This window comes from Protopterus annectens, chromosome 3.part1 (genome assembly GCF_019279795.1).
Source record: "Protopterus annectens isolate FY-2018-M chromosome 3.part1, PAN1.0, whole genome shotgun sequence".
NCBI classification, from domain to species: Eukaryota; Metazoa; Chordata; order Ceratodontiformes; family Protopteridae; genus Protopterus; species Protopterus annectens.
In genome coordinates this window covers 14,972,816-14,995,042 of record NC_056732.1, presented here as the reverse complement: position 1 = coordinate 14,995,042, position 22,227 = coordinate 14,972,816, and the positions used below count along the sequence as shown (strand labels likewise).

Sequence of the window (22,227 nt, the reverse complement as noted above, 5' to 3'; positions counted from 1 at the left end):
AGCACACAGGGAACCCACTCAGCCAAAGTTCTGGATTTCTCTCACCATGTCCCCAGTAAGGCTCCCCACCGGCACAGCTGCAGAGTTAAGTTCTCAGCTGAGTGCCCAAGTGCAGTCCTCCACCACTCTGTGAAACAAGTGTTTCGTGTTCCTGCTCCAAGTAGCTGACACACACAGACACCTGGAAAAGGCTGGCACAAGTTTACTAGCTATGCGCCCTTCTGCCCAGACTTCAAGGTAATTATCGCCACCAGACACTCCAAGCCAGCTACTCTAAGGCTCGTACGAGAGCACCCTATTATACAGAGTGAAATTAATATGAATGGCAGTTTGACCAATGCAGTAAGGCTTTCAGGAGTGGCCATAGAGTCACCAAGCAGATATAAATACTCTCAAAGGGTAACATTCTCTAAATGACCAACCACAATGAAAAGTTTAAATATATTTAATAATTAATAAAAGGACATGAAAATACTAAATGCCCATTTACAATAAACAGTTTCAGTCACAGGAAGTAGTAAAAATAGCAGGGGGACAGGTTCACACAGTTACAGAAAAAAACAATAGTCAACTAATCTCACTATATTTTCCTGACCAAGAGTTACTATTCCCTGGTCACTTACTAGAGCAAGCAAGATGAAGTAGGGGAGTGATCCTTCGAGGTCAGGTTCCAAAAACAGACTGCCCTGACACCTCAGTCCCCGACACCTCAATCTCAACTAGTATTAAAACATTATTTTTGCCCTAAATTACAGGATGACATCACATACATCTGGTCATCTGACTTCTGGTTCCCATGCAAGCCTCATTGCTAGAAACTGCCAGGATTTAGCACGTGTGTGTCAATAATACACACAGAGAGCCTTGCTAAGATTTGCTGCAGCTCCTGAAGTAATAAAAACATAAAACACTTCCATTCTTCCTACAGGAGCTAATAAGCCACACATCTTACAAATATTGCATCTTTGGCATCATTGAAAACTGTGAAAAAGCATATTTATGGCCTAGGCCCAGTAATTTAATTCCTTACTATTTTTAAAGTGTGAGATTAACCTCTTCTCTTTCACTATCCTCTGTTAAAACATACATTTAAACATTTACAATAATGCACGTATATTTCTTTTTCTGCCCAGCAGGGCACACTGTTGGAACATTTTTAGACCAGCAGCTTCAAAAGTAAATTTTTCAACACAATCTGTGCAAATCAGTCTGATATATGAATGACATACTTCTTTACAAAATTCCAGCTAGATGTGCTGATATACGTTACACATTCACTGCTCTACTTCTAGCATAGCTGGCAATACCTCACATCATCACAGCTTGTATCTTTGATTTTGGTGTAGTCACTTCCTGATCAGTTTTTGTTTCAAAAGTAAATTTTTCAACACAATCTGTGCAAATCAGTCTGATATATGAATGACATACTTCTTTACAAAATTCCAGCTAGATGTGCTGATATATGTTACACATTCACTGCTCTACTTCTAGCATAGCTGGCAATACCTCACATCATCACAGCTTGTATCTTTGATTTTGGTGTAGTCACTTCCTGATCAGTTTTTGTTTCTGTAAAAGGGAACCACGCCAAAGGCTGCACATCTTTTTATCAGTGCAAGCAGGGTAAATCGGACATTGGTCAGATGGCATACAGGAACATTCCTGGATTGGAATGGACATAGCCCCTTTGTAAATGCTGTTTAGATTTTAAATTTCTTGTACAACTGCATCAAAAACTAAGTGCAAGGAGAAAAGTAATAGTGAGAATATATCCTTTCCTCAAGATGCTTCCAAGTCCATGTGTTGGACATTAGGAAGCATCTTTATGCTTGGTTAATGTTTCAGTACATTACTTCACAGAATACTTTTTGAGAGTCTGAAGAAACAATTAACAGCCATGCTGTGAGCTTCCTAAGCTCTTAACCATTTAGTAGGTGTTCTACATTTTGCCAATTTGTTCATATTGTGAGAGGTAGCGTTTCCACATTTTGGAGATGGAAGGTTGAGAATTTTACTCAGAGCACATTTTCACAGGACAGTTCAGCACATTAGTCAGAAATGCCTGCTGACCCAAAGACAGCCATCAGTAAGCAATAAAGTGTGAATATGTGCCTTATTAATATTCTTGTTAATAACTTGACCCATCTATCATATACATATATCAAATGAAGGCTTAGATAATACTGCAAAGGTTATTCTTGGTGTCTGCCCCTATCCATTTGCAGATTTATCTACACTCATCTAATACAGCATACATACATGCATAAATATATAGGTTCATAGGTGTGTACTAGGCTAATGGTCCTGGAGACTTTACAAACCTAGCCCATAGGATTACCCTGGCATCATGCCACCCAACATTAGTTCCCAGTACCTCTTTCAAGTAGAGCCATTAGAGTGATCCCAGAGGTGAATTTTTTTTATTTCTCATCCACTCATCAAGGTTTCTCGAAGACGGCCAGTGAGGTGCTCTGTTTGCCCTTGGTTTGGAATAGACTTCCCATACATGTCAGTCTCTGGGTTATGAACCTGTCCCTACAGCATGTTCCATTAATTGGGGAAATGAGGTCGAGTTCTGTGGAGCATGTGGTGTGGAGGGATTGAGATTAGATGTAGCATTTCTAACAGAGCTGGATCAGACATGGCTTTGTAATGTCAAGCAGAGATTGCCTCTAAGTAGGCAATATGAGACAGAGAATAGTTGGAGTTTTTTTTGAGTCTATCCATATAGGCAAGTGTTTAAGGTCTAGGATGCTCTTTGTGAGGTACTTTTGTGGCATCTCCAGTCGTTGCACGTGTCTAGTGAGGTACATGACAAATGGGGCATTGTATTCTATGAGTGGCCTAATGAGGGAAGAGTAGAGGGAGACAATGACCTCTTTCTTCCTGGATGCAAAACCCGTAGTAATGAGATGTGCCACCTAGGACTTTCTGACCACAGTGGCAAAGTGGTGGCCAAAAGAGAGGCTGCTGTCAACCTGTGTTCCCAGATCTCTTATAACACCTTCTGTGTTCAGTGGACTACCATTGATGTGGTAATTCATGGGAACCAGGTTTTTCCCAAAGGGGACGATGACATTTTTTGGCATTGAGCTTAAGGCCATGGTTCTGACAGCAGTCGTTGGTCTCAGTGAGGCCTTTCTGTAGGATGTCAACATCACTTGGGGAGTTAATAATAGCTCCCAATTTGCAATCATCTGCAAACTTTGTCAGCCAGAGACCCTTTGTGTTGGCCTGGACTTCAGAGAAGTAGATACCAAACAGGAGAGGACCCAGGACTGAACCCTGTGGGACTCTGCTCGTGACTGGTCAGCAGTCTGACTTGGAGACTGCTACTTTCACACTCTGGGTTCTATCTGTGAGCCAGTTTGCAACCCACCTAGTGATATATGGGTTGATGCCTAGCTTAGTCAGTTTTTCTATGATTCCTGAGTGGGGAATGGTATCAAAAGCCCTGGCCAGATCAAGGTAGGATGTATGAACCACCTTGCCTTCATCCACAGTTCTGGTGACTGACTCAAAGAAGTCGACCAAGTTGAGCAAGCATGATCTACCCTTCACAAAACCAAACTGTGTGGGATACAGAGTTTCGAGATTCCCTATATCCTTGTCCATGATGATGTGTTCCATGGCTTTGCATATCAGACTCATCAGGCTAGAGGGGAGATAGTTCCCAGGGTCTGTTGTTGCTCCTCCTTTGTGGAGAGGATGACTAACAGTGCACCATTTGGTAGGGACAAAGCCTGAGGGGAGGCTGTGATTGAACAGGGCACACAGGTGAGGTGCCAGCTCACTCTGTAGTTCATGTAGAATACAGCCAGGGATATTGTCAGATCCCATGAAAGCTGTATTTTTGGTCTTGGACAGTGCTGTTTTAACCTGTGCTGCAGTAATACTAGGTGCCTTGCAATCTACCGGTACTGTGATTGGTCCTTTTGGGGGGGGGGGGGGTTGGCACTGAATCTATCAGCCAGTATATTGGCAATATCTGTTGGCTCGGTATAAGAGGTACCATTCTGCAGTAGCTCAGAGCAAATCCGGGTATTGCCATGGAGATTCTTTACATAACTGTAGAAGGCCTTGTGGCTGTCTTTACTACCTGCTGAATTTCTGTTTTCATAGTTACCTTTAAAGGATTTGATGAGGGATCTCAACTTTTTGTTGAGACTGATAAGGGAGTTTTTCCAGTCTCGGGACTTCACCTTATTCTGCATCAGTTTCCTCCTCCTGTTGTAGGGTCTGTTTATGTCAGGGGACCACCAGATTGGCTTCCTTTGGAGGAGAGCGTCTTGGTTCTACGGGGTATGGTGAGATCCATGCATTTGTGTACGTGTTTGTATAGTGCATTGGTGTATGATTCAGCGGTCATGCAACTATTCCTCCATCTGCATGGGTGACATGAAGTTAGCCACCTCTTTTTCAGAGCCCAATATTAGCTTTGGAGAAGTTTTTCAGGGTGGTTACCTTTGCGGGGGGGGGGGGCAATGTGGATTTCCAGGGTGATTAGTTTGTGGTTGGATCTAACCAGGGAGGAGTTAACTACTGGTATAGAGCAATGGTCGCCCATGTTAGTAATGACCAGGTCAAGGATGTTGCTACATCTAGTGGGGGCAAGAATGAGCTGGTCCAGGGCATTTGAATTAATGAATTCCAGAAAACGTTGGGAAAGTGTATTGGTACATGAGTTTTCCCAGTTAATGGAGGGGTAGTTGAAGTTACCCAGTATGAGAGAGTTAGGTTGGACCCTAATATTCTCGATTGTGCTTAGGAACATGGAGTGAGAGTCTTGGGACATTGTTGGGGACCTTTAGTAGGCTACTACCTGAAGCGCTGTCTTACCCAATATTAGCTGCACCTGAAGCATCTCTGATGCGTTATGTTGGGCTACCAGTCTGGAGATGTGCAAATCCTTTAGGAATATGGAAACATCATCACCTTTGGAGTTTTGGTCCAAGTTCTGGGGCCGAAAGGGGTTGACGGAGTTATAGCCTGGTAGTGCAAGGGTATTTTCTGCTGCCTTGAACTAGATCTCTGTTACAGGACAAATGTTGATGTTCTCCATTTTAAAGAGTGCTTTGAGCAAGTGCATTTTCAGATTTAGACTTCTAGCGTTGAGCAGCATGACCCTCAGATTGCATTTGTTTCTGTTACGGTAGTAATTTGGTCTTTGGAATACTGCCTAAAAAAGGCACTATAGGGGTGGCAAGAACCTTGGCCAGTATCCAGAATCCCAGGGATGACGGATGTAGGCCATCTCTGGCAAACATTGAGGTCTGTTAATCATGTCATCTCAGGCAGACAGATGCTGGATCTCCTTAGAATTGTTGAAATCTATCATTTTCTGCTTGTACTGTAGTATCATTCTGGGTGATGGTAGGATGCTGCTCTGGGGTAGGGTCATACCCGCCTGGGCTACATAATCCGAGAGCTCCTCATTTCTTTTCATGTGGTCCAGGGAGGTACGTTTCAGGTCATTCAGAGCCACATGTACAATGACAGTCATATTTGTACCTGTTGTTGTGGGACGTGAGTGCATGCATTATGTGGTGGATCCTGGCACCTGACAGGCAGCTGACTCTTACTTTCTCCTTATTCAGCCTAGTGAGTGGGACATCAGTGTGCCTCACTATCGAGTCACCTATGACTAGTGTGTTGGGCATGCTGTTCTGCCTTAGGGGCTTTGGTTGAGTGGCACTGTTTAGAAGAGTTGTGTGTCATGATTAGTGTTGCATTACGGTGGTCGAGTGAGTTTCTTCCTTGGAGGTCTCTGCATTATGGATAGATTTTTCTTCAGAACTTCTGCAAAGGTGGGCAAGTGGTTTGTGTTTTTATGTAAAGGCAGTGCTGGTGTGTGTTCTGGAGGGCTGTGTGTCCCATGTGGTGTGGTGCAAGTGTTGACCTTCTCCTCTTGACCAGCTATTCCGGTCTTGGCTGGAGAGTGCGTGGCTTCAAGTGCATCTTTTGCAAGTGAGTGTTGGGAGGTAGGAGAGGGTTGGTGTACATGAGGCAGTTGCTACATTGCCTCAGGATGCCCAAGTTCACCAGGTTAATAAGAGAAAGCACAGGGAACTGACCTTTAGACATGCCTGGATGGGTGGATATTAATAATATGTACTGGAGCAGCTTTCTTGTAAAACGTTTAGTGCTGGTAGCACTTTTGTGTGCTACAATAATTGCTACAAGAAGGCTAGACTGATAAGCTAGTAAAAGTGCAGGAGAAGAGAACTAGGTCTAAGGGAAAAATTGAAGAACAGACTTTGGCACTGCACAGAAGCTAGAAACAGTCCTGGATACAGCACATCTGTATCTTGACTAGACTAGTTACAGGAAAGGTGGGAAACAAGTGCAAATGTGGACTTTTAAACCAGAAGTTGAAAGAGATGGGGAAAAAAACTGCCCAAACAGCCAATAAACTTCACTTTCTGAGACAGTAACCACTCTTCTTGTGGTTGATATTTCTCTAAATATTGGAAATTGTCCACCTGGATGCATTGCAGAGCATTTCACATGCCTGGCCATCACAGAGAAAATATTTCCAGAAATAGGATTATTAACATACACCATATATTTATATCAATAACTTGAATCAGTGGTATCAAATGGAAACATACGCAAGGCTGAAAAAAAAAAAAAAAACGTACTGGTAGTTGATGTCCAGCTAGCACCACTTTGCAGTTATTTCCATTTATTTGTCCACTAAATATGAATACCATATGCAAATAGCTCAAAAATAGAGCAACACGTACAAAATCTGTTTTGCTGCAGAATGAAGAGCCCATCTGCACAAACAGGATCACACTGATCATTGGTCTATGGTTACAGAAAATTACTGTTTTCATAATTATAACATATTAAAACTAATTTGTCAAACTAAAATGATCATGTCCAACAATAATAAAATGCATGCTGAATAAGTTGTTTTTTTATAACTTTTATAGTTTTTAAGATACATAGATTTGTTTACAGGTAGGTTACAAAACTGCATCCCCAGAGTTTTATCTCAGGTGAAAGCTGTTCAAGTTAGAAAACCTAAGGACGTCAGGAGTTGTGAAATTCCACTCATGTTAGGTGTGAGAGTTTATTTCAGCTTTATCCTCTGCTGAAAAATTATTCTAAATACTGACTGGACAAATTAGTATATTTAGATTCTATGCATAAGAGAATACCAGATTTTAACAGAACTATTAATGTCACTGCTTCAAAATTTAGAGCTATACATATTGCATTCAATTTCCACAGAGTTTATATAAACTTAAAATCAAATGATTCCATTTGAAAACCCTAATTATTAAAAGTGATGCTTCTAGCTGTGGGGTGGTCCTGCTGGTTTTGTTCTGTTTATTTCGTTCTTTTGTCCAGCTTGGATCTTTGTGGACTCTTGGTCATTTGTTTGCTCCCATTTGAAAACACTGCGACAAAGACGGGCTGACCTCTGCCTTTAGTATTGTAAAGGGTTTAGAAACAGACAAGTAACTGCAGACTGCAGCTATTCTTTTTTCTGCTGGCACAATCTCTTCATAAGTCAGACAGGGCATCTTAAATAACTTTACTCCCAGTATCTGCCTCATGTTTCCCTTTAACCTAGTATTTCTTCCACCAAAACTTTGGGCTTCAAGTATTCTTTCTATGACATTTCTGTCGCTGAAGCCCCTAATTATACTTTATCTTTAGCAAATGTATCTGCCCAGCACCATTTCGCTACTCTTTAACCTTGTTTCCTTCTGTATATTGTTCAGATCATATGTACAAATCAAATGTAGGCACTTCTGAGGCGCAGCCTAACGCTCTAACTAGGGGGAGATGGACAGAAAAGGAGCGTCGCTCAAAACTGAAGTCATTGATTTTGCTAGATTGAAAGTATTTAGATTGAACTGGATACATTAGTCATAACTAAATTGCCTCCAGATTTTACTTGCAAGGGTACAGAAATCCACATCTTCAGGAGGGAAGGCAAGATGCAGCTGGGTGCCATCAGCATAGCAGTGACATGCTAAACCTTCTCCTTGGTGGTGCTAATGAAAGCATGTGCAGAAAAACCTAGAATTGAGCCCTGCACACTCCAGGCAATGTACTTAAAAGGTTAGTTCAAGCATGTGCACTTCTAAATATGATCAGAAATGTAAGATATAATATAATCAAAGCACAGAGGAGATACTGTAGTATCGATTCTATGTGACTGATCAATATGAAGTAGGGAAAAAATGGACTCCAAACTACAAAAACAAAGCTGGAACCAAAGCCCTGGAGCAGATATTCATGATTATTGTGAGAACACAGCAAACCCGACCCCTCCTCCCTCACATGAATGGGGGGAAAACATTAATGCTTCAGTCTTACAATGTACAGAGAACCACAATAGAGTAACCAACAGATGCAACCCACCGATCCTCAAACTAAGCACATTTTTTCTCCTGTTTTTTTTTTCAACTTTGGAAGTCAGAGAGCAAAGGACAATGGCAATGGACCTATGTAAACCAATGGGGCAATCAGAATCCAGTCCCGACCCACCAACAGAACCAACAATGGACCTATGTAAACCAATGGGGCGATCAGAATCCAGTCCCGACCCACCAACAGAACCAACAATGGACCTATGTAAACCAATGGGGCAATCAGAATCCAGTCCCGACCCACCAACAGAACCAACAATGGACCTATGTAAACCAATGGGGCAATCAGAATCCAGTCCCGACCCACCAACAGAACCAACAATGGACCTATGTAAACCAATGGGGCAATCAGAATCCAGTCCCGACCCACCAACAGAACCAACAATGGACCTATGTAAACCAATGGGCGATCAGAATCCAGTCCCGACCCACCAACAGAACCAACAATGGACCTATAAACCAATGGGGCGATCAGAATCCAGTCGACCCACCAACAGAACCAACAATGGACCTATGTAAACCAATGGGGCGATCAGAATCCAGTCGACCCACCGACAGAACCAACAATGGACCTATGTAAACCAATGGGGCGATCAGAATCCAGTCCCGACCCACCAACAGAACCAACAATGGACCTATGTAAACCAATGGGGCGATCAGAATCCAGTCCCGACCCACCAACAGAACCAACAATGGACCTATGTAAACCAATGGGCGATCAGAATCCAGTCCGACCCACCAACAGAACCAACAATGGACCTATGTAAACCAATGGGGCAATCAGAATCCAGTCCCGACCCACCAACAGAACCAACAATGGACCTATGTAAACCAATGGGCGATCAGAATCCAGTCCGACCCACCAACAGAACCAACAATGGACCTATGTAAACCAATGGGGCGATCAGAATCCAGTCCCGACCCACCAACAGAACCAACAATGGACCTATAAACCAATGGGCGATCAGAATCCAGTCCCGACCCACCAACAGAACCAACAATGGACCTATGTAAACCAATGGGGCGATCAGAATCCAGTCGACCCACCAACAGAACCAACAATGGACCTATGTAAACCAATGGGGCGATCAGAATCCAGTCCCGACCCACCAACAGAACCAACAATGGACCTATGTAAACCAATGGGCGATCAGAATCCAGTCCCGACCCACCAACAGAACCAACAATGGACCTATAAACCAATGGGCGATCAGAATCCAGTCCCGACCCACCAACAGAACCAACAATGGACCTATGTAAACCAATGGGGCAATCAGAATCCAGTCCGACCCACCAACAGAACCAACAATGGACCTATAAACCAATGGGGCGATCAGAATCCAGTCCCGACCCACCAACAGAACCAACAATGGACCTATGTAAACCAATGGGGCGATCAGAATCCAGTCGACCCACCAACAGAACCAACAATGGACCTATAAACCAATGGGGCGATCAGAATCCAGTCCCGACCCACCAACAGAACCAACAATGGACCTATGTAAACCAATGGGGCGATCAGAATCCAGTCCCGACCCACCAACAGAACCAACAATGGACCTATAAACCAATGGGGCGATCAGAATCCAGTCCCGACCCACCAACAGAACCAACAATGGACCTATGTAAACCAATGGGGCGATCAGAATCCAGTCCCGACCCACCAACAGAACCAACAATGGACCTATGTAAACCAATGGGGCGATCAGAATCCAGTCCCGACCCACCAACAGAACCAACAATGGACCTATGTAAACCAATGGGGATCAGAATCCAGTCCCGACCCACCAACAGAACCAACAATGGACCTATGTAAACCAATGGGGCGATCAGAATCCAGTCCCGACCCACCAACAGAACCAACAATGGACCTATGTAAACCAATGGGATCAGAATCCAGTCGACCCACCAACAGAACCAACAATGGACCTATGTAAACCAATGGATCAGAATCCAGTCGACCCACCAACAGAACCAACAATGGACCTATGTAAACCAATGGGGCAATCAGAATCCAGTCCCGACCCACCAACAGAACCAACAATGGACCTATGTAAACCAATGGGGCAATCAGAATCCAGTCCCGACCCACCAACAGAACCAACAATGGACCTATGTAAACCAATGGGGCGATCAGAATCCAGTCCCGACCCACCAACAGAACCAACAATGGACCTATGTAAACCAATGGGGCGATCAGAATCCAGTCCCGACCCACCAACAGAACCAACAATGGACCTATGTAAACCAATGGGCGATCAGAATCCAGTCCCGACCCACCAACAGAACCAACAATGGACCTATGTAAACCAATGGGGCAATCAGAATCCAGTCCCGACCCACCGACAGAACCAACAATGGACCTATGTAAACCAATGGGGCGATCAGAATCCAGTCCCGACCCACCGACAGAACCAACAATGGACCTATGTAAACCAATGGGGCGATCAGAATCCAGTCCCACCCACCAACAGAACCAACAATGGCCCTATGTAAACCAATGGGGCGATCAGAATCCAGTCCGGCCCCACCAACAGAACCAACAATGGACCTATGTAAACCAATGGGCGATCAGAATCCAGTCCCGACCCACCAACAGAACCAACAATGGACCTATGTAAACCAATGGGCGATCAGAATCCAGTCGACCCACCAACAGAACCAACAATGGACCTATGTAAACCAATGGGGCGATCAGAATCCAGTCCCGACCCACCAACAGAACCAACAATGGACCTATGTAAACCAATGGGGCGATCAGAATCCAGTCCCGACCCACCAACAGAACCAACAATGGACCTATGTAAACCAATGGGCGATCAGAATCCAGTCCCGACCCACCAACAGAACCAACAATGGACCTATGTAAACCAATGGGCGATCAGAATCCAGTCCCGACCCACCAACAGAACCAACAATGGACCTATGTAAACCAATGGGCGATCAGAATCCAGTCCCGACCCACCAACAGAACCAACAATGGACCTATGTAAACCAATGGGGCAATCAGAATCCAGTCCCGACCCACCAACAGAACCAACAATGGACCTATGTAAACCAATGGGCGATCAGAATCCAGTCCCGACCCACCAACAGAACCAACAATGGACCTATGTAAACCAATGGGGCGATCAGAATCCAGTCGACCCACCAACAGAACCAACAATGGACCTATGTAAACCAATGGGGCAATCAGAATCCAGTCCCACCCACCAACACAACCAACAATGGACCTATGTAAACCAATGGGGCAATCAGAATCCAGTCCCGACCCACCAACAGAACCAACAATGGACCTATGTAAACCAATGGGGCGATCAGAATCCAGTCCGACCCACCAACAGAACCAACAATGGACCTATGTAAACCAATGGGGCGATCAGAATCCAGTCCGACCCACCAACAGAACCAACAATGGACCTATGTAAACCAATGGGCGATCAGAATCCAGTCCGACCCACCAACAGAACCAACAATGGACCTATGTAAACCAATGGGGCGATCAGAATCCAGTCCCGACCCACCAACAGAACCAACAATGGACCTATGTAAACCAATGGGCGATCAGAATCCAGTCCCGACCCACCAACAGAACCAACAATGGACCTATGTAAACCAATGGGGCGATCAGAATCCAGTCCGACCCACCAACAGAACCAACAATGGACCTATGTAAACCAATGGGGCGATCAGAATCCAGTCGACCCACCAACAGAACCAACAATGGACCTATGTAAACCAATGGGGCAATCAGAATCCAGTCCCGACCCACCAACAGAACCAACAATGGACCTATGTAAACCAATGGGCGATCAGAATCCAGTCGACCCACCAACAGAACCAACAATGGACCTATGTAAACCAATGGGCGATCAGAATCCAGTCCGACCCACCAACAGAAATAACAATGGACCTATGTAAACCCATGGGGCGATCAGAATCCAGTCCCGACCCACCAGCAGAACCAACAATGGACCTATGTAAACCAATGGGCGATCAGAATCCAGTCCCGACCCACCAACAGAACCAACAATGGACCTATGTAAACCAATGGGGCAATCAGAATCCAGTCCGACCCACCAACAGAACCAACAATGGACCTATGTAAACCAATGGGCGATCAGAATCCAGTCCCGACCCACCAACAGAACCAACAATGGACCTATGTAAACCAATGGGCGATCAGAATCCAGTCCCGACCCACCTTCAGAACCAACAATGGACCTATGTAAACCAATGGGGCGACCAGAATCCAGTCGACCCACCAACAGAACCAACAATGGACCTATGTAAACCAATGGGGCGATCAGAATCCAGTCGACCCACCAACAGAACCAACAATGGACCTATGTAAACCAATGGGCGATCAGAATCCAGTCCCGACCCACCAACAGAACCAACAATGGACCTATGTAAACCAATGGGGCGATCAGAATCCAGTCCCGACCCACCAACAGAACCAACAATGGACCTATGTAAACCAATGGGGCGATCAGAATCCAGTCCCGACCCACCGACAGAACCAACAATGGACCTATGTAAACCAATGGGGCGATCAGAATCCAGTCCCGACCCACCGACAGAACCAACAATGGACCTATGTAAACCAATGGGGCGATCAGAATCCAGTCCCGACCCACCAACAGAACCAACAATGGACCTATGTAAACCAATGGGGCGATCAGAATCCAGTCCCGACCCACCAACAGAACCAACAATGGAACTATGTAAACCAATGGGCGATCAGAATCCAGTCGACCCACCAACAGAACCAACAATGGACCTATGTAAACCAATGGGGCAATCAGAATCCAGTCCCGACCCACCAACAGAACCAACAATGGACCTATGTAAACCAATGGGGCAATCAGAATCCAGTCCCGACCCACCAACAGAACCAACAATGGACCTATGTAAACCAATGGGGCGATCAGAATCCAGTCCGACCCACCAACAGAACCAACAATGGACCTATGTAAACCAATGGGGCGATCAGAATCCAGTCCCGACCCACCAACAGAACCAACAATGGACCTATGTAAACCAATGGGGCAATCAGAATCCAGTCCCGACCCACCAACAGAACCAACAATGGACCTATGTAAACCAATGGGGCGATCAGAATCCAGTCCCGACCCACCAACAGAACCAACAATGGACCTATGTAAACCAATGGGGCGATCAGAATCCAGTCCCGACCCACCAACAGAACCAACAATGGACCTATGTAAACCAATGGGGCGATCAGAATCCAGTCCCGACCCACCAACAGAACCAATGGTCAGCTTGTCACTTGAACACACTCCAACAGTAGCTCACAACCACTTGATTGTCCTATTGCAGACCTTTTCTCCAAATGGTTGACTTTTGTTCCTACATGAAGGGCTAATACTGCACAGGTTCTTTTGGATTTTAAACTTTTCATTAGGAAATTGAACTTGAACATTGACCTTTAATAGTGTTTCTACGCCTGCCATGCCGAATCAATGGCAGACAAATAGTGTCTGATCATCCACTACATCCTGCTTTGGATCTTTTTGAAAAAGTCTGTGAGCTTGATTTATATAAAAACTAAAATCTAAGTCAAACTATTATGTACCTAATTTACCTAGAAAAGATTGTGAACTTTGGTCTCAGGTAAAACCCTTAAACATTAGACTTCTGTAACTGGATAAAGGTAGGGGGTTGGTTGCAATTGATTAACAAGATCACTTAGATAAAATTTAAAGCTTTTTATTCAAGGAGACTTATACATCGGTCTCCAGCAATGGGCTGAATATCGCATATCATAAAATAAAGCTGCAACTTAGGGATATGTTGTTAGAACATCATATTACACTGAATGAGTATAAATACCTTTCTGTTGATTATCCAGTTATTCCAACCAAATATGTCCTCCTTAAAATTCACATAGATTTGTGTAATCCACCCATGCCTCCTATTGTGGATGCTTGCAACGCCAGCACTGTTTCCCTTACCAAGTTTTTAGACTTTAAGATAAAACATCTTTTGAACAGTGAAAAGCATTTATGTATCGACTCTTAGGATTTTTTGAAACATTTTAACAACTTGATATTTAATGATTCTGTTCTTTTTTTACCTGTGGAAGTCAGAGCTTTATTCAATGATCCCACATTTTATGATTTGCATATTTTTTGCACAGGAAAAGAATTAATCACGATATTTTATATGAAGAAATTTTAGAAATTATTTTGAAAAATTACATCTATTTTGAAAATGAAATTTATGTTCAAAAGATGGGTGTTGCAATGGTGCCCGCCTATGGCAGCTTGTTTGCAAATACAGTCATGTTAGAACGGGAGCACAGTTTCATTTTTAATAGTGAATGGCTTGAAACATGTGAAGTTACCCCCAAGAGTTTATTGATGAGGTTAGCAATGAAGTGTTTTTTAAAAGACAAAATTGTTGCCCAATTTTTGCTCTTCATGTAGTGAAAACTCCCTCTTGTATTGAGTCTGTTTCCACCTTAGAAGTTTCACACACACCCAATGGAGTAACCTCTTCATACACTCAAAACTCCTCTTCAAAATTTTCAGTGGCCTTTATTTCAATATTTAAGTGAGAGTCTTACTGTTAAGAATATTTTGCAGAACTGGTTGATGCTAACCAAAGATCGTATGGTGATAGAAACTAGGGAGAAACCTCAATTTGTTTTCAAAAAGGGATTTAATTTTAAACATTTAATTGAATATGCACCAGTCATACAAACAGATTTTCAACCCTTTATGGGTAAATGTTGATGATGTGCCTTTTGTAAATATATACAGATGGGAGAGTTATTTGATATCAATGGTGCTTCCTTTAGAATGAGGGGCAAATTTAATTGTGGAACTAGAGGTATAGAATACCCAGCCTTATGCTAATAATGCTTTTTATATAGGTAAGCCTGAGCAGAGGTTACATGGCAGAATGTACGAACACTTATGAAATCAAGAAAAAAGTGACTAATGCCCTTTATTGGCATATTTTAGGACATCAAGGGCATTATTTTAAATTTTGTATTATTAAAAGGGCTGTTCATAATATTAAGGGCAGTCTTATTTACTGACTTGATGATTGCATTATGTTTGTAGAATTCATGATTTACTTTAAGGTGTGTATTAATTTAATTAAAATGAATGTCATGTGGCTAGTTTTATGAGTATTTATTCAAATACAGGCTTGGTTTCTTGGATTTGATAAAGTCTCTGTTATGGTTACTGAGACAAAAGTGACTGATCAATACACCATGATCAATGCTATCAGATGAATCCACAAGATTTGAGAAGACCAGTGCAGAACAGCACTTTTGGTCTGGAGCCATGAAATTGACTAAAGATTTACAACAGCATCCTAATGCAGGACTTCAGGTGCCCATCGTAATAACTTTCAACCTTACTTTGTGACTTATCTCTGACAACAAGTTATGCTTTCATCTCTGAGACTGCTACCAGTTCAGGGCAAAGTCTGTGGCATGTTAGACTTAATACTAACTACAAATTTATTTTAACATTTGTTTACTGAGAAAGTCAGACTTGGAATGAAGCCAGTTTTCAGCGAAGGCCTGGGGAAAAATGCTCCAGATGTACATCTTCGAATTGTGGGGGGAAACCCACACGAATGTAGGGAGGACATGCAGACTCCACACAGAAGGCACCCCAGCCAAGAATCAAAGCAGAGAACCTCTTGCTATGAGGCAACATTACCAAGGCACCACTGTGCTGTCAAATTCTTTAAACAATTAATGAAACCTCTTCCTGTATGTAATAGGTTCATAGGTAGGTAACTAGGCTATCTGCCTGAGGGCATGTATAAGCCTAACCAGAGTGTGTCGACTTTTGCCACCCCATTGATTAATTAACTGATACTCTGTCAAGCAGAGACAATGAAGTGACCCCAGGGGTGTATTTTCTGTTACCCATCCACTCGTCAAGCTTCCTCTTGAAGAGTGTTAGTGAGGGGCTCTGCCTGATGTCATTTGGAATATTGTTCCAAAGCATGGGGAGTCTCTATGACAGGAATCTATCCCTCCAGCATTTTCTATTTATTGTTGTGGTGAGGTTTAGCTCACTACAGCACGTAGCTCGCAATGACTTGGATTTCTTTAGGTGGAGCATGTCCATCAATTCCGAGTTGGACATGGCTTTGTAAGTCAGGCAGAGATCACCTCTGAGTAAGCGATATTCCATTGAGTATAGCTGGAGTTTTTTTCAGTCAGGCTGCACAGGACATGTGTTTGAGACCAGTAATCCTCTTGGTGAGGTACTTTTGTGGTCTTTCCAGCTATTGGAAGTGTCTTGTGAGGTACATCCCAAATGGGGCATTGTACTCTATGATGGGTCTAATGAGCGACGAGTAGAAGGGCACTATAACCTCTATTTCTAGATGCGAACCCTTTAGTAATTAGATGGGCCACATAGGATTTCCTAACTACTTTGGCAATATGATTGTCAAAGGAGAAATTACTATCTACCTGGGTCCCCAGATCTCTTATTACCTCTTCTGTATTAAGGGGGCTACCACCTATGTGGTAATTCGTGGGCGTTTTGTTTCTCAAACGGGATGACTATGCATTTTATGGCATTTAGCTTGAGGCCATGACTTTGACACCAGGTGTCAGTCTCAGTAAGGCCCTTTTGAAGGATGCCCATGTCAGCCGGAGAGTCAATTATGGCTCCCAGTTTGCAGTCATCGGCGAACTTGGTTAGCCATAGTCATCCTGTGTTTGCCTGTACCTCAGAAGTATATGCCGAACAGTAGGGGTCCCAGGACCGAGCCTTGTGGGACACCACTTGTGACTGGTTTAGAGTCGGACCTGGAGCATGCTATTCTTACCGTGTGAGTTCTGTCTGTAAGCCATTTGGCAACCCATCTCGTGACGTAAGGGTTTATGTTCAGGCTGGTGAGTTTTTCTGTAATACCAGAGTGGGGAATGGTGTCGAAAGCCTTGGCAAGGTCAAGGTAGGCTGTGTGAACCACCTTTCCCTCGTCTATGGCCTTGGCGACTGTCTCGAAGAAGTCAACTAGGTTTAGTAGGCACAATCTGCCCTTAAAGACAAACTGGTTCGGGTCAAGTATTTGGAGGTTCCCAATGTCTTTGGTAATGAGTTCCATGATGATGCGCTCCATAGCCTTGCAGACCAGGCTAGTCAGGCTTATGGGGTGATAGTTACTAGGGCCAGTTGTGGCCCCTCCTTTGTGGAGAGGAATAATCATTGCTGTGCGCCATTCTATGGGCACATAGCCTGTGGAGAGGCTGAGATTCAACAGCGTGTTTAGGTGGGGGGTTAGTTCATTCTGTAGTTCATGCAAGACACAGCCTGGGACACCATCTGGTCCCATTGATGCTGTGTTTTTGGCTTTTGAAAGGGCTGTTTTCACCTGTGCATCTGATTTTTGGGATACTACACTTCTATGGTATTGTTGTGGGCCTTTTTGGGTGAGAGGGGAGTAAAGTTTGCACTGAATCTGCCAGGATGTTTGCAATATCAGTAGGTTCAGTATATTTTGTGCTATTTTGCACTAGTTTGGTGCATATCAGAGTTGCCACTTAGATTCTTAACAAACCTAAAGAAGGCTTTTTGGTTAATAATATACTATCATATCATAATATACTTGTATTTTCTACAATAATTTGCAGCAGAGTTGTATAGTGATTTTTGCCTTCAGTTAACATGACTTGTGAGCTAACCTGTACATCAGAGAAGAGACTTCTATATCATGAATCAATTTAAACATATTTTTAATCATAACACTTTGCTCAAACACATGTAACAATTATTTCAAAGACCATAGTGAATTTGAGGTCAGTTACCAGTCAAAGTATTTCAAGTTACAGATTTTATATCACTTCAGATTAACACAATGTCTCTTCTTCATTGTCATTTTTGATGCTCTAGAAAGATTGGATTTGCACTCATGACATACAACATTCTGAAGTATTACATCAGCATCCCTTCTGGACAAAGATTAGGTTAGTGGAGTGTGTTTAAAGGGTTCTACCTCAGTTAGACGACACGCCGGAACATCGACATGGAAATCGCGAGCCCCAGAAGATCAACAGTTCAGAAGACTGACGCGACGGGCCCCAGACAGTTCAGAAGACCGACCCGACGGATGAAAGCACCGACGCAGAGGATGCCGACATGGGAAAAGGCTGTGTAAGTATGCGGTAGTGACGGACGTTAGGGTGCGAGTAAGTTAAGTGTGGATATTGATGGTCTGTGGGAATAGGGGTGGGTTAAGTGAGTTAGGGTTAGGGAGCGGGTCAGGTAAGTGTGCGGTAGTGATTGTGTTTGGGTTAGGGGCGGGATAAGTGAGTTAGGGTTACGGAGCGGGTCAGGTAAGTGTGTGGTAGTGACTGACCTTAGTGTTAGGGTTGTAGGTAGTTGTGTATGTGAGGTTTAGTGTGGGTTTGTAGGGATTTTGGTGTGCTTGTGTTGTGTATGTGGTTTTTGGACAGGGAATGTGTTTTGTTTGTTGATTGTTGTGATTGTGGTGTGTGCAGTGTATGAGGTTTCGTGTTTGTGTACAGTCGGTTATTTCGTTGTCGGGCATGTGGGGTTTCGTGTTTTTGTACCGTTGGTTATGTGGTTTCGGTGATTGCGTTGTCGGTGTTTTGGGGTTTCGTTTATGTCAGGTAGAACCGTTTAAAGACAGGATATTGCAAGGAAGGGAGTGTCGGATATCAATGCTTGTTATACACAACACTGATTCTGTAGAAGTAATTCTTGCCTGTTGTCAGTTAAAAAGGGTAAGGTGAGTGTTTTATTTAAACTTGGCATTTATTGCTCTAGCAATTGTACAGTCTGGAAGGCTGGATGCTGAGGTGGTACTTTTGTCTAGAAAAATGGGTTTTACTTAATCTAACATATCGGAACATGATCAAGGACAACAAAATATAACAAGAAGAGAATGTAAATGAAATGTGTGTTATTAATCCAATGAAAATCAAAGCAATAGACTATACCGAGGTCTGATTTGTACATTCAGTTGTATGAAGCATTGTATGACAAGGAGGATTAGATAGGTCTGTTCAAACTTCCCATTTACTGGATATTTGCACATGTGGTAGTTCCATTTCTCAAAGTATTTGCATTTTTATTATATGAAAAATTACTTCTGATGGCTCAACTCATCAAAAACAGTGCAGATAATTTTGTAAATGCCCAGTAATTTGCCATGGAAAAGTGACTTCAGCACACTGGGGCTAGTGAAACACTCCATGCAAATGTGAGCAAGCTAAAAACTGCCGAGAACTGGGGAATTCCCTGGATAACATCATTAAACACTCCAATCAGAGACTACAGGTCACCCATTCACTTCCCTGTTGCAGTTGAAATAAGCATCCATTAACCATAACTTCATGCACAGGACAGCTGTGTAGGAAAGTCTCTGCAGCACAGCCAATAAAAAGATAAACAGTGGGACAACACAGAACCTGCAAACACAAGAACAAGTAAGAAATGTCTGCATAAATAAATGCATTGTGATAAAAATACAAGCATGACTCTATTTTGCAAGGTAAGTACAATAAGAGGGTCTACATGACTGAAGCCCGTGTTCGTGTACTTCAACATAGTTGGAAGTGGGGAAAAAAGGCAATTTTGGTGGACAGGGTGCTGTACCTCTCTACAACCTTAATATGGGGATTGTACCAAAAAACACCTGGTCAGTAAACCTACCATTTGAATAATGGTAACTTGGAAAAGTTATTTTACTTTTTCCCCAAGATTGTATTACTTCCAAGGATAAACTTTTAGTGATCAGACTCCCCAGACAACAGGGGGTGCATCCCACATGCAAAAGCATTAGATATGACAAACCTTAAATATTTTGTGAAAATCTCCAGGGAGGTGTGTAATTTACAGTAGAATGAACCAGATATTAAGGGGATCCAATAACGGGGACACAGAGTACTGTAAGAGAATTATAACTTACGAGTTGCGAAACTTGGACAAGGATGAGTTCCAGTAACAGCCTGGACATTTTATCATTTTCTGCCAAGAAGGTATTAGAAAGTTAAATGATTGCATGTATTCCTCTTTCATTCAAACTAAAAATAAATGGATGGCATGCATTTAGATAATACTGTAATATCTTGAAATAAGTGGAATGCAAAAACTACACCATATGCATTTAAGCCAATTTAATGAGAAGCAAAACTATATCCTCCACTTTATGATTCATGCAACTGGGTTATCTTTACCTTCTCCTTAGGTCAAACAATGTTTACATCTGCCTTCCCACAGTGATCCCTATCACAATTTATACATAATCCAGTGGATATCTGCTAATCTACTGTAAAAGTTCTGAAACTTGCAACTTTTCAATATAATGCCTCTGTGATTTTGTTTCATTACCTATTCAACTAACAATGCAGTTTACTTCTAGAATGTTAGCTGGTTAACGTGTCAAGAAATGTGTATGCTCAAGTCAAGAATGGTAAAAAACTGCACAGACATGCAAGCCTAAATAGCCCACGAATGTATTTAGACAAACTGGAAAATACCAATTACCACATCAAAGAAAACAATACCTCATCATTTATTACTGGTATAGCTACAAAGTAATTCGGTGGGGGCTGCCTTTTCTTTGCTGTAGGCATAGGCGGATTTTCTTCAGGATTATTTTCCCGAGATGCTGTGCGCCTTCTGCGAGGTCGCTTTTTTCGTCTCCTTGCCTTGGATTCTTTTTTGTCAGGAACTAGAAAAGAATGCAGAAGAAAATATTTACTTCTAGGCTGCCATCTTTAGTATTTGCCTGAAAGGTGAAGTGTTTGTACTATTAGACGTTTGTCGCACACAGACACACACAAAATACTGATGCATTCCAGTGAAGAAGGCATGTGCCACATTACAAAATCACATGATCTTGTTTCAGTAAACATTTAAACTATACCGGAAAAACTACAAAACATGTAGGACAGTGGCTAATTTAAATGATGATCTAAACTATTATAATATATTCATTTAATTTGTTTACAAGGGTAGAACACTAATTAAATAAATGGATTTTGCTGGCAGAAGCATTTGTATGTGCCAAGGAAGGGAGAGGGTCTTAAGGGTGTGGCCAGGTACAGGATATACACACAAATGTGTGTGTGTGTGTGTGTGTCTGTGTGCGTTTGTGTGTGTGTGTGTGTTGAATGTGCTCACTGGTTTGATGTAGTCTGTTACTTTGTCCAATGATCATAAGGTAAGTGCTTTAAGCTTATAAGTGCTGGTTGATATGTTTTAACTGGCAGTGTGTGAATGCATTCAGTCCAGTATCCATATTAGTGCAGAAGTTTTATTAAAAATAAAAAGTTCTATTTAGATTTATGTGAAGGATAATTTACTAAGTCAGCATTGTCAAGTGGTTTATTGGATTGCATTACATGCCCTTTAGTGACTGCGAAATATGTACAGTTGGTTAATGTAGGTTTATTCTGGGAGGTTTGCGAATGCACTTGTTAAATCCGTTTGTCCTTCTACATCACCATTTCACAACAAAATGGGGTGGCTAATACAGGGATGGGGGGGCATGGGGAGTTATGGGATTAAGCTGGTAACAAATTTAAGGAATTTCAATAAACTTTTTAAATCTCTGACATTTCTTAATGCTGCTTTCCCCTAGAGTTTAACTTTTGAAGCCTGTCACTTATTCTTGGTTTTCCCCACTCCTGCTAAGACTCTTCTATAAGACGACGTGAGTTTGTCAAATAGTTTGTCAAATAGCTAAAAAATGACAAAGTATTAAAGTACAGGTTTTTGAGAATCAGGGAACATATTAGTTTTATTCACATGTAGCCTTGTTTTTCAGTAGAATTTGAAAGCTTTTATGGGTAGTTCTGTAT

At 42.6% G+C, this 22,227-nt stretch overlaps 1 protein-coding gene across 2 annotated transcripts in view; it reads right to left on the bottom strand.

Moving 5' to 3' along the window:
- LOC122797969 overlaps window positions 1-22,227 on the bottom strand; it is a 1,071,556-nt gene that overhangs the window by 757,685 nt on the left and 291,644 nt on the right. For both annotated transcript variants that reach the window (XM_044066507.1, XM_044066508.1), the window contains one exon: window positions 20,929-21,095. In XM_044066507.1, coding sequence (XP_043922442.1) covers window positions 20,929-21,095 — 167 coding nt within the window. The remainder of the gene's footprint in view (window positions 1-20,928; window positions 21,096-22,227) is intronic.